Source organism: Heptranchias perlo, chromosome 34 (assembly GCF_035084215.1).
Source record: "Heptranchias perlo isolate sHepPer1 chromosome 34, sHepPer1.hap1, whole genome shotgun sequence".
Lineage (NCBI taxonomy): Eukaryota > Metazoa > Chordata > Chondrichthyes > Hexanchiformes > Hexanchidae > Heptranchias > Heptranchias perlo.
This window is the reverse complement of record NC_090358.1, coordinates 15,089,356-15,103,107: the sequence shown is the minus strand read 5'-3', so window position 1 is coordinate 15,103,107 and position 13,752 is coordinate 15,089,356. Positions and strand designations below refer to the sequence as shown.

The following is a 13,752-nucleotide window of genomic DNA, read 5'->3' as shown; positions in this document are numbered from 1 at the left end:
ATTTATGCTGCTGTAACAATGTAATTGCAACCTTTGAGGAACAACTTCCTTCTGCACCAGTGCATCAATTCCATTTCCCAAATCAGTCATTCTTGGCCTGAAATGAGACTGACTACTGGTGCTGAGGCAAGGGTATTTTTTTTTGATGAAGTCTTATACGCACTAGGAACTTGATCTTAGAATGCCCAAACTAATTTCAGAGGGTGGCTAAGGATGACTGTTTCAACCATCATTCTGGGCTTGATTCATATCCACGTCATGGAAGAGTTAGGACAATGCTCTTACTCACTGCTCCACTTTATTTGGAAACAATGAGAACAAATGAGTTGTAATAAAATAATCAAGTGCATTATGAGATGTGACTAGATCTTAAGTTATAAATGAAATGTGAACTAATCTTAAAAACTACCAATTAAGTTAATGAACAAGAAGTCTAAGAGATGGTCTACCTGTAAATGTTCCAGTTGGTCCCTTTGACTTTGTGGGTAATCTGGCATTTTTCCCAGTTGATCATGGAACTCCTCATTTTGTCCATTACTATTACCATTAATGTAGCCATGATAGCCTCCAGACTGAGGGTATGAATTAGGCAGTTGATAATTGTCTGAATCATATCTTTTCTCATTAACATAGTGCTCAACAGTACTCTCATTAGCCTCCACACAAGGGAAACTGTAACCTTTGTTTTCATACATGTACTGACGTTCATCTTCTTTGTGGTTTTGATTCCATCCATTGAGATGTGATTCACTCTCAGCCTGACATCCATGATCGTTCACTTGTTCGTCTTCAGATTTGTACATGTGGTCCCTCTGGTATTGATCACGTTCATAATCTTCATTGTAGCCCTAGCCAAAAAATAAGTTTTAGCATGATCTAGTACTTGCATTTAAGCACAGAATTTCTACTACAGTTTAAACAAATGCCAATCATTATGAGTTGAACCACAAACTGGTAAGCCCTGAACATACACAGATGAAATCACTTGTAAACCATATAAAGCATTTTCACTTGTAGTAACGAAACTGAATTAGAAAGACAGGAAAGTTTCTCAAACTATAAGAATAAAAACAAACAAAGGATTTTTATGAAAATACAACAATGATCTGTGCATGTACTTTGTGTGCATGCTTCTCCCCCCACAAGTTTATCAGTTGTTAAACACACAACTTTATATTCTGATTGTTTGAACATACGGGGTTTGTGTGATCCCAAGTTTCCTATAATTAAAAGAAGTTACTTTTCTAGCCTTATCTCACAACTAAGGATCAGTTACCCATGCTTTGAGGGTGGACCAAGTGCATCTTGTATGGAAAGTAGATGGAACAATTCTTAGACACAGTCACTCACTTTTATCAAAAATTGTATCCAAGCTTTAACTGTCTCTCCTTAAGGGTCTTAAGATGTTCCTTAAAACCTACCTCTTTACCTGCCCTAATATCTCATGTGGTTCGGTGTCAAATTTTGTTGGATGACGCTCCTGTGAAGTGCCTTGGGATGTTTTACTACTTTAAAGGCGCTATATAAATGCATGTTGTTGTTGTCTCAGTAAATCATTGTGCTAGTTTTATCACCACTCATTTTTTTTTCCATTGAAAGGAAGTACATTTAGTTGTTCTGCACAGAGCTTTAGCTTTCTATGTAGATATAGCAAGTACAGTCGAACTGGCTTTAGTGATCACTTAAATAAAATACTCGATGCAATTTCCAAAACCAAACTGCATTAAGTCTCTACTAGGCACCCTTTTCCTGCCATGTGAACAGTACAAGTCGGTTATATGGAACAGTTTAGTGCTGTTCAGGCATCAGAAAAGTTTTCACATTTCACCTCATGCGATTAGCAGCTCTGCAATTCATCTTAATCCAGCTTTTGTCCTCTTGCTGTTCCTGCTCATCTCCTGCACACCTGATCTATCAACTGATGTGCCATTCAGATCTGAAAGATTTGTATACACAGGGGAAGTCTCCAACCTTAGCTCAAAACAGGCATTCTGAGCAGAATGCAGCTGAGCAGTTTCTAATGTTGGTGAGCAGCATTGTTGAACATCTCAGCAGCACTGACTGATAAGTTAAACAGTGTAAAAGCTCTGATGCACTGCTCAGATGTTAAATTGCTGTTCAGCTATTGGCACTTTAAGCCTTCCAACTATATCTAAATGTCAGAACAGCCGATCAGCACATCAAGACTTCTACATAGTTTGCTGATCAATTTAAACTGTCAGCCAGCACTGTTCAGCTATTCATCGCACTGCTCACCAGCATTTCAAACAGCTGAGCACTCTACTCAATGTCTGAGAGTTGCCCTGCAGGACATCAAGGGATATATTTTGATTTAGTGATCATTTGGGGATGTGACCAAATTGACCACAAGAACCTAGATTCCACAGTAATTGTTTGTTACAGGAACAAACCCTGAATAAACCCATCACAAACAAAGAGTTATCAGATTGGGTAGCAGAACCATCTCTGCATTTTTCCTTGGCAGGGCAAGTCACACCAGGAAAATATTCACATTCTCTAACACAAGAAGGAAATTTGTCAGCCCATTGGTTGCCATACATTATATGTTCTATGTTTGTGTAGCACCTATAAACAGCATATATGAAGAATAAACAGAAGGCTGTTTGTAACTAGATCCAAAAATGTAAAATTCAGTACATTAAAATATATACAAATCCACTGAAAATATACAACTTACTCCATTATGTCCATTGTGTACTGGATATTCTGTAGAATAACTATCTTTATCTCTTGGAGTGTTGCTTACTTCCTGATCATTCCAATCTCCCTTCTGTTCCCAGGTTTGTTGACCTCTAGGAGAAAATGATCAGTAGTTAAATATAACAAGTTTAACTGATATTTTCCGCTAATACATATTGTCAATTTAGTTTGCTCTTCAATGCTCTTTGAAAAGACATTTTTACTTTAAAACTGCAGCAACACGAGATGGTCACTTTGAAATGTGTAAGTAACAAATCACAAATCAGTTTCTAGGTTTGTTGAAACAGACGTGACACATTCAACAACAATATTACAAAATTTGGTAACATTACATACTTGCGAAAATCACGAAGTGGTAGATAGTGAAACTTTTCCATGTTGTGGTTTTGTTGCTTAAATATGCTAATCTGCAAATTTAAGATTTATTGTATAAAAAGTATAATTTTATAAAAACTACTACTAATATATAGGTAGAAAGCAGTTTCTGTCAGCTTCCCAAGTGACCTTAAAAATGTGCCGAATTAGAAGTTCCTAACTGCTGGTAAAGCAGTTACACAAGTCATTTCTGCCCCCCTCGATTTTTATTCATTTTCTCAGCAATATATATACATTCTACAGACAAAAACACAATCGAGTAATACTAGAATGACATAATGAAGCTGTACATAAGACATAAGTGTTGTTTTAGGCATTTGGAAATCCCCACGGTAAATTATATACCAGCCCCTGTACTTCAAACAATTCATTGCCCCATTCTAATAAGGATAGAATATGCCTTTCAGAAACATTATCAAAGATTATTGTACTGAGGAAATAGCTACATTTTCAGTTTATATCACTCCAAGAGGAAGTAGAAGGAGGAAAAAAAATACAAAATACACACATGCCTACTTAACCACCAATATTTCTGGAGCAATGGAAGTAGCAATCAAGTATTACTGAACCAACTCAAAACAACTTTTGCTAGAGGTGGCAGTGCTGCGACACATAATTTAGGCTGGCATCTCAGTGCAGTACTGAGGGAGTGCTACGCTATCAGAGGTGCCGTCCTTCGGATGAGACGTTGAACAGAGGTCCTGTCTGCCCTCTTGGGTGGACGTAAAAGATCCAAAGAATAGCATGAGAGTTCTTCTGGCCAACATTTATCCCCCAATCAACACCGGAAAAACAGGTGATCTGGTCATTTATTTCACAGCTGTTTCTGGGACCTTGCTGTGTGCAAATTGTTGTCATGTAGGAAATGAGGCAGCCAATGATTACACTTGAAAAGTACTTCATTGGCTGTAAACTACTTTGGGATGTTCTGAGATCATGAAAGACCTTATAATTGAAAGTTATTTCTTTTCTTTTTTCGTTTCTAAGGTTATTTCTGTTACCTCTACAGCCCCTCCAATAGCCTGAGTACTGTAAATCCATTGATTCAAATTTACATGGATTGCAAAATTATAAACAAAAAATTTCCATTGCCTAGCTGCATAGAAATAGTAAACAAGACAGACATTATACGTGCCCCCAATTTTTGCCCTCTTATGTAAACCACATTCTCACTTCTCAGTGTGGGAAAACCGCCATGTATTGCAGGAAAAAAGTTAACAATCCATTCAAACAAATAGTGCAGAATTCTAAAGATTGATAATACGTGGGTTTTGGGTGAAGCCTACTCCCACTGTGATCATCAATAGTTGTCTTCCTTACAGTAACACTTTAGAAAATTGGCAGCATGTCCAAACTTAGAATTTTTAAAACAAGAGGAATAACAAATTACAATTGTGAAATAAGCTGATTGAAGTAGGTAAAATAACATTTTCCGAAGCAGTGAGATGACAAACACGTTGATACGAACAGCTTGGATGTTGGAATGCTGCACCTGCAGAAATCTAAATAAATCTATATCGCCACTATTTTGTAGTGCAGCATTCACACAGTACAACAGCAACATATGGTGGCATAAAAGTGATACTGCAAGAGCAGCAGTATTAAAAAGGGATATTTACTTTCCAGGAGTGCACAAGTCTTAAAAAAGTGACAGAAACTTCTCTTCACTGTATTTTATGAAAAACTTAAAAATGGTGACTGATACTGCAGTGAAGCACATCATTTTTGCTAGCTAAAAATGTGCATTTAACTGATCTATTGAAATCTGTTTGAAACTACCGAGACCATAAAATGGCTTGTGGATTAGTGTGCTTATGTCATGATACAAATAGTGTAATGGTGGAGACACACTAATATAATGAGCTGGATCAGTGTCAATTCCCAGGCCAGCTGCATGATTCACAATCTCAGAGTGGTATGATCATGCATGCACAGAAAAGAGATGCTTACAAGTTCACTCAAGAAGAGGTCTGAGTTCTGAATAAGCCTCCAACGGATCTTCAGACTGTGGTGGTAAATGACAGCATAAATCTGGGAGAGCAATGCACAGATCTGGTTTGGGCCATGCTCTGCAGAAATTAGATTATAAAATTAAAAGGGCTAAGAGACAGCAAAGGTGGGGTATCGGTTTGCAATTTAATTTGGTGAGGATACCGGCTGGGTGCTTTTAAACTATTTCTCACTTCATTGGTTTCATTCATTGTTTCACTGGTTCACAATTGTATCGGTCAGGTATGCATGCATATGTATTACATAATACTGTAATAAAAACAATCAAGAAGTGGATTTTAGAAGAGCAGACATTGAAGGGATTTGACAAATTCCTGAGTGAAGAGGACATTGCAGCATAGGGGTAATTGCCTTTTTCCTGAAATTGACCACGTGTTTTTTTCTGCATCCCCACTGTATGACATTGCACTGTCTAATAGATTGGCCAAGTACCCCCACCCATCTTTTCATAAAATGTTCAGGCTATAAAAAACTGGAATCAATATTTACCCTGATATTTGTTCAATTTTGTTTGAAAATCGCTCCGTTTTACCAGGTTAAAGGTGCCATATAAATGCAAGTTGTTGTTGATGGCAGAATTAATTTCATTAGGCTGCATTTTATTAGGCTTTTATTCTTTTGTCATTATGTTCCCTGACAATTACCATTTCTTTTCTCCCCCTCCATTTCATAGTTATGTGAAATATTGTCTATTGTACCACTTTTTCCCACCAAATACACAATTATATTTTCACACTAACTTTGCAGCTGGATGCAATATGTTGCATGTGGAGTCATAAAAAGCAAAACTTTCTTACCCGTTATTGGCACTACAGCCAGAGTAATTCAGTTCTGGAGAAGAAATGTCTCTGCTATCCTCCAGCATGTCATCTGGAAGACCTGTCATCAGTAGCTGGTGTAGCTGAGAATATGAGCATCACCAAATAATAAAATGTTAGTACATCAATCAAACAGGCACCATTTCTAGTTTACCTCCAAAGATCACGCTATCAATTCCTCCCAAATAATACTAAGACTTCAACCTTGTTCCTTTAACCTATAATAAAAGGTAAGCAATGTCAGTGTTTAGAATGGAATATTTTTCTACTTTGCACCCATTGTTGGCATAAAACATTCCCAAACATGGCACAGCCAATAATGTCTTAACTCCAACTTCAGAAAAGCCCCACTACTGCATTGGTGTGGAGTTTGTGCATTTTCCACACCAGCTATGCTTAGTTTGTTGGCTGAGATTGCTAATTCTTCAAGATAGGATGGTGCAGTAAACTAGCATAATCTCTCTTCACCTCTGGTGTCAAGGTTCAAATCTAGCCTGGACTGGAGTCTCTTTCTCCTGACTGTAAAGGTCATACATGAAAGGAATCCTAGTGTTCACAATCTAGTTCCTGGAAAGCACAGGCCCACACTAAACCTACACACAGTTTGGCATAAATTAGCACTAAATAGGAATTTATTCTTTTAGAAAAAAATTATTAAAAGCTCCTGCTTCCCATTTTGTAAACCATTTTCTCCTTACCCCATAGGTTCTCAAGGAGAAAACTAAGAGGCAGCTTTGAAATGGGCATTAAAGGGAATTTTCTCCATGGTGGACAGAAAATCACAGGTTGGTGGTACATAATTTTCCAATTTTTTTTATTCATTCATGGGATGTGGGTGAAGCTGGCGAGGCCAGCATTTATTGCCCATCCCTAATTGCCCTTGAGAAGGTGGTGGTGAGCCGCCTTCTTGAACCGCTGCAGTCCGTGTGGTGAAGGTTCTCCCACAGTGCTGTTAGGTAGAGAGTTCCAGGATTTTGACCCAGCGACGATGAAGGAACGGCAATATATTTCCAAGTCGGGATGGTGTGTGACTTGGAGGGGAACTTGCAGGTGGTGTTGTTCCCATGTGCCTGCTGTCCTTGTCCTTCTAGGTGGTAGAGGTCACGGGTTTGGGAGGTGCTGTCGAAGAAGCCTTAGCGAGATGCTGCAGTGCATCCTGTGGATGGTACACCCTGAAGCCACAGTGCGCCGGTGGTGAAGAGATTAAATGTTTAGGGTGGTGGATGGGGTGCCAATCAACCGAGCTGCTTTGTCTTGGATGTTGTCGAGCTTCTTGAGTGTTGGAGCTGCACTCATCCGGGCAAGTGGAGAGTATTCCATCACACTCCTGACTTTCCCCTGTAGATGGTAGAAAGGCTTTGGGGAGTCAGGAGGTGAGTCACTCGCTGCAGAATACCCAGCCTCTGACCTGCTCTTGTAGCCACAGTATTTATGTGGCTGGTCCAGTTAAGTTTCTGGTCAATGGTGACCCCCAGGACGTTGATAGTGGGGGATTCGGCGATGGTAATGCCGTTGAATGTCAAGGGGAGGTAGTTAGACTCTTTCTTGTTGGAGATGGTCATTGCCTGGCACTTGTCTGGAGCGAATGTTACTTGCCACTTATCAGCCCAAGCCTGGATGTTGTCCAGGTCTTGCTGCATGCAGGCACGGACTGCTTCATTATCTGAGGGGTTGCGAATGGAACTGAACACTGTGCAATCATCAGCGAACATCCCCATTTTGGACCTTATGATGGTGGGAAGGTCATTGATGAAGCAGCTGAAGATGGTTGGGCCTAGGACACTGCCCTGAGGAACTCCTGCAGCAATGTCCTAGGGCTGAGATGATTGGCCTCCAACAACCACTACCATCTTCCTTTGTGCTGGTATGACTCCAGCCAATGGAGAGTTTTCCCCGATTCCCATTGACTTCAATTGTACTAGGGCTCCTTGGTGCCACACTCAGTCAAATGCTGGGAACACCAAAATGGACAATCTCCCCTTAAATGTGCTCAACTAAATGGTAAAATACAACAACTATTACTATCAGACAACACGATTCTGTGATGGTACAGTACAAGAAGCAATTAACTCTACATTGAGTGCGCCTTTGTGACTTCAAGCACTCTAGATTTGTAAGCTGTAGATTGCAGGAAGGAGTTCAGAAATAGTAAACGCCATCAATCATTTTTAAAAGATTTTAAAATCTTTTCTCCCCCACAGGAGGGAAGAAATAGAAGTTTGCAATTTTGAAAAGTATAAGCGCTGAAATACAAATGCTGAACAAGAAAACTGAAATCCATCACGTCTCTCGACTCCTTCTCTTTCAACTTCAAGAAACATTATGCTCAATTTTGAAATGGTGATGGATTGGCGGGGGGGGGGGGGGGGGGTGAAGGTGCGCGTGGCAAACCCGAATAAACAAAACTTACCGTTTCCAATGCGATCGCATCATATTTGACAGTGATTTAAAGTTCTTTCCGGGTTTTACGCCCACGAGAGCAAGATGTCACCCACGCTGGAAAGGAAGACCGGTGGGGGGGGGGGGGGGGGGAAGATCGGAGTGGGGGGGGGGGGGGAAGAGGGGAAGATCGGGGGGACATCGGAGGGGGGGATGACGAGGGGGAGATCGGAGAGGGAGACATTGGACATCGGTGGAAAGGAAGGTTGATTTTGTGTTTTAACTTTGAGCAATGGTTTTTTATTTAATTTATTTTGTTTCTTTTTGCCTGATCCAGCCCTTCACACCTGATTTCAACAGGTGTGAATCAGAAGCCAAGGAAAAGCCGCCCAGGTAAGTTAAAAATCGTTCTAACTACCTAACATATCACAAGTAAAGTGCCTTAAGTACCTCAATGAGGTACATTTGGCTCTTTAACTGTCATCCTGCCAGCTTTAATTGCCGGCGGGACTTCTGGATTCAGGACACCCGTGCGCATGCAGGTGCGTCCGTGGGGAACTCGGAAGTCGGCGGTTTGGAGCTGGCTTCCGAACCCACTCTGCATTTCTGCAATTTTCGCAGCCCCCCCATCCCCAACCCACCCGCAATTTATGTGTAAAATCGAGCCCATTGTGTCTGAACAGGAGTGTTAAATCACTTTAAAAAATGATGTAACATTATAGTTATTTTAGCACCTGAACTTAGCATATCATTACGAATATCTTAAAGGACAGTACTTTTTTTGAATAATAGGTGATGCATACACTGTGCATTTTCTTCTAGTTCTTTAGTTTGGTCTCTATAAATTTGGTAAGTGCTCTGAGTTGGTGTTTGTTTACCAATATATCAGCTACTGAGAAACACGGTAAAATGAAAAGGCCATAAGCCTAGAAAGCAAAGGTTCCCTTATCACCAAGTTTCATCTATCAACTGAAATCGATTTTTCATTCTTTCTTTCCTCTTTTCAATCAGCAGTACAGTAAAAATCCTGATTTATTTTTAGTAAAACAGAGAAAAAGGAAAATGAGAGAAGAAAATGTAAAACAGCGAAAAAGATGAGTGCGAGAAGGAGAAGTCTCAAAAACATTTGCCCTATTATGAACAGGAGAAACTTCATCTCGTTAACCCATTGCTATATTAAACATGAAAAATGCAGTGTGAAGATCTGCAAATGGAGTGTATGATTACTTCCAAAATGAAACAAGAAAAGCCTGCTTGCAAAGCAAGATCAGAGGTTAATAAACAACCACAACAATCTGCACCAAGTTACTGTGACTCTGCCAATAGTCCTTTAAGCACAATTCATTCACAGATGAAATTCACAATTATTAGTCCCATTTCTGAAGCATGTGAAAATTAATTTCCTGCTCTTCCTCCAAACAAAATATATTCTTGTAATGCAAGTGCTGGACTACATACAGTATTTTCTGTGATCTACACTGTTATAATAACAGATTATTCAAACAGATTGCATCTATTGTTCTTACAGCTAGAATCTGTACAACATGATGCACTTGAGCACATTAAGACTGACCTCAGAATTCTATTCTCTCAAGTGTATAAAGTAAGAATCTCAATTAATTACAAACAAGAGACTTTTGCCACAGCACAAAAAAGAAGCCTACTCCACACCCACAACAGTTGTAGCACTACACCCTGTTCTAACGACAATCTAGTTCAAATAACTTATGCAGAAGGAAATAATGGACTTCAGATTTCAAACTTTTGTCATCTAATCTGAATAGTCAATCCAAAATGGGTGCTGCCCCAGAACTTAGGGAAAAAATGTCAATGTTTACGATAAAGTGGTACTGCCTGATTTGCTGGCATCAAACACCATCTTTTTTAAAGGGTTGGTAATCATTGACTAACATTAGCACATGGTACACAGCCACTGATAAACAGAAACTCCACTACACCCAGGTGCACTAAAGCACCTTTAGTGAAAAATTCAAGCTTGGGGGGCAAATGCAATAATAGTTATCACTTCAATTCCCAATCAAGAGCCTTCATAACAACATTGACATATGTTGGGTTAATAAAGGGGTCTCCCACTGAAATGGTTACAATTTACAAGTTACAATTTGCCAAATCATTATCATTGTTTTTTGCCATTTAGTATGGAAGGGCATACTTCCACAGTTAAAGTTTAAAATTTGATTTTCTAAAAAACAAATTTGATGCATTTTATTACAAAATAACATTGAAGCCTAACATTTTTCTATTTCCCTATTTGAAATAAGTACAGCACAATAAGAATGGGAAGGGCTGTACAAGTATGAATTTGAATTTAAGCAAGTTGATCCAGCCAGCCATTTGGATCTGGTAAAAATAGGAAAGGTGGAAGAGAGGGAAGTGGTTTGCTTTTACCTCTTGTTCTCGTTCATAATCTTCTCTATCATATTCCTCCTCCTCATGTTGGGTTGGCAAAGCCCCGCTGTCAAAGTCTATGGACATCTTCAGAAGATTTAGAGAATCAAACCTAACAGAGAAATATAATAAACATGCAATTCCTTTGTTAAAAATTCAAACCATAAATTACATCACTGACCTACAGATATCCAAGAAACAATTTCAAATTTTAAAACTATGTTAATAATATTAAGCTGCATTTATAGCGCAGCTGCAGTGTCGGTGCAAAATCAAACTGCTTCACACTGATGGGTTAGTTACAGTATAACTACATACATAGATTCTAACACCCCAGGTATAACTATCACTCCAAGTTTAAACTGTATTTATTTCTGTGGTTAAAAGGTTTTTGATTTGTTTTAAAACATGATCCATTTTTATTTAGAATAGGGTACAAAGGCTTCAGTTTGTGCCAAAACGCTAAACACAATGATCAGTAGCACAATCACCTGTAGCCTTTTCAAATATATGCAAGCCTTTTTCATTCATTATTGCACTGCCAGAAGCATATGATAGATTGTTTCAAGCCTAATTTACTTCTTCATAAAAATTTCTAAGAAATAATTGTTCCCAAAGTAGTGATTTCATTAAGTAGTTGAAAAATCATACACCACAAGTTTTATAATTATCATCAGAACTGCAAGATGAGTTTAAAATGGGTATCCATTTTGCACTGTTGCAGATAGCTTTTAACCTTTATATTTCTTTTGCTGGCCATCACAGAATCGCTTCCCAGTTGTCAACGCGCCATAAAAGATCTACTTCGGGATTTGTTCATCAGACATTCGCACCACATGACCTGACCATCGTGGCCGTGCCTTCATGATTAGAGCATCTATGCTTGGCAGGTCAGCTTTTTTAAGGACTTTGGTGTCAGGGATTGTGTCCTGTAATTTGTTCTTCATTAGTCATCTCAGGCAGCTTAGGTGAAAGTAATTCAGTCCCATATGTTGTCAAGTTTCACATGCATAAAACAGGGTCGTCAGAACAGCAGCCCTGTATACTTTGGGCTTGGTCTGCAGGTTGATGCCTCTCTTGTCCCAGAGGCGCTCACAGAGTTATAATACCCATGAATCCATATCCCTTCCCTTAATTTTCTGAACGTCTACCACTTAAACAATTCAAATCATGGCAAACCATAATCATACAGCTGACTATAACCTGCATAGTGCATTGCTGCCAGAACAGTATCTGCCTGACAGGACACCAGTTCCAGCTGCTGTGCTATTCCACTCACTGACCACTATTTGGCTCATAACAATAGAATCTTTTTTTGCACCAGCAATGGTCTTTGTTGAAACATCAATAGACTTGTGGTTGATGATGAGGAATGACATCTAAAATGAGAGCTGTAAGCATTATGAAAATATTAGACTTGGATTTATGATACTCAGGACTGACTATCAGTCAGAAGTGACCATCACAAATGCCACTTCTAACACTTGGTTTAAAATGTAACCTATTTTGTTTTATACTTAAATGAGTTCATAATGAGAATCATAACAAACTCACAAACATACAGAGCAATTTTATTTTTAAGAGTGACATACATCTAAATAGGTTACATTTTTAAAGAAAAATATGAGAGACGGTCGCTGCAAATGAATGACACCTTGTGGGTCTGTCCACAGCTATGCCATTAACCACTGCAAGTGCATCAAATGACGGTTGGTTACCAGGATAACTTTAAATTTGAACCCAGTGAACAAGCAAATCAGAACCTTGCCTCTTAATAGCATATGGATTTTTGGATATTTTGGATCATTATTGGATTTTTAATATCAGTAGATAAAACAGAATAAATCTCTATGCAGTGAAATAACAACCAGATTGATGATGTTCACAGCCTCAAATAATAACCACTTATTTTTAGTTGGTTCATTGAGAGGTTGGAAGCCGGTCCCAGGCGTCAGTTTCGGTCCCATCAGCTTCAAATCCACCAAAACATGAAATAACCGAAACTTACCAAATGTTAAAGGGTCAACACCGGAACTTGCGGCCTTTTCATGCTGGTATTTAAATAGCTGTCCGGGTGACCAGATTATATATCAGTAACTATAATGGGCTCCACTGACAGCATTATTCTTCAGTCCCATTTCTTCTCCATCAGCGACCACCATAGTAACAGCCGCCTCCGCCTCCGCCTCAACCTAACCCGATTGCATTACTCGAGTGACGTATTTCTGATTGACATCCTCGACAACCATAGATAATTCAGAACTAAGATTTGAATGGGACGACCCTCCAATCAGAGCGTGGAAGGCGGGACATCCGGTAGCAGGCTGGGTTGCGCCGCAGCGCCCCTCCGTTACTGGCCCAGGAATTATTTTACAAACCTGGCGCTCGAGCGCCGCGAAGCGAAGCGGGAAGAGTGCGGCCGCTCATTGGTTGGGGCGTGGTCACGTGGTCTTGCCGCTTACTATAAATAGGTAACGGCCGCAGCAGTTGATGACAGACCGAGGAGGTGGTGAATGGCTCTAAGGTTCGGTATACTATACCACACCACGAAGTGTATACACGTTGTATGGTGCATAACTGTATTGATTGTGCCTTTACAAATGTTATGAATAAAGTATATTTTGGAATTTAAAAAAAGGATTTTAAGGTTGCCTTAGCAACTGGTGAGGTTGCAATAGCAGCAGCCGCAGCTTTGCAACTTGTAGTTAGGAGCTGAAGAAGTTATTCCGTTTATTTTACAAAAACACCACCTGCAGTACTTCCTACTGCAACTTTTTAAAATTCATTCTTGATATGAGGGTATTACTGGCAAGGCCAGCAGTTATGGCCCAACTAGTTGCTTGTTAGGCCACTGAAGGCAATCACATTGATTTGGGACTGGAGTCATTAAGGACATTAGTGGACCCAGTTGAGTATTTACAACAGTCCCACAGCTTCATGGTCACTTTTACTGATACCAATTTTTTTATTCTGCCATGGTGGGATTGGAACTCGCATGGGAATATTAGTCCACAAATATAACCACTATACTCCCATACCC

General features: G+C 39.5%; 1 protein-coding gene across 1 annotated transcript in view; it reads right to left on the bottom strand.

Moving 5' to 3' along the window:
* Nucleotides 1–12,876, bottom strand: part of cep152 (centrosomal protein 152) — a 62,910-nt gene extending 50,034 nt beyond the window's left edge. Inside the window, exons 1-5 of the mRNA XM_067971489.1 lie at nt 12,721–12,876; nt 10,713–10,824; nt 5,904–6,007; nt 2,699–2,813; nt 450–848 (exon numbers count right to left, since the gene is read on the bottom strand). Of these exons, the coding sequence (XP_067827590.1) occupies nt 450–848; nt 2,699–2,813; nt 5,904–6,007; nt 10,713–10,799 (705 nt within the window). The 5' untranslated portion in view covers nt 10,800–10,824; nt 12,721–12,876. The remainder of the gene's footprint in view (nt 1–449; nt 849–2,698; nt 2,814–5,903; nt 6,008–10,712; nt 10,825–12,720) is intronic.
* Nucleotides 12,877–13,752: the final 876 nt, after the last annotated feature.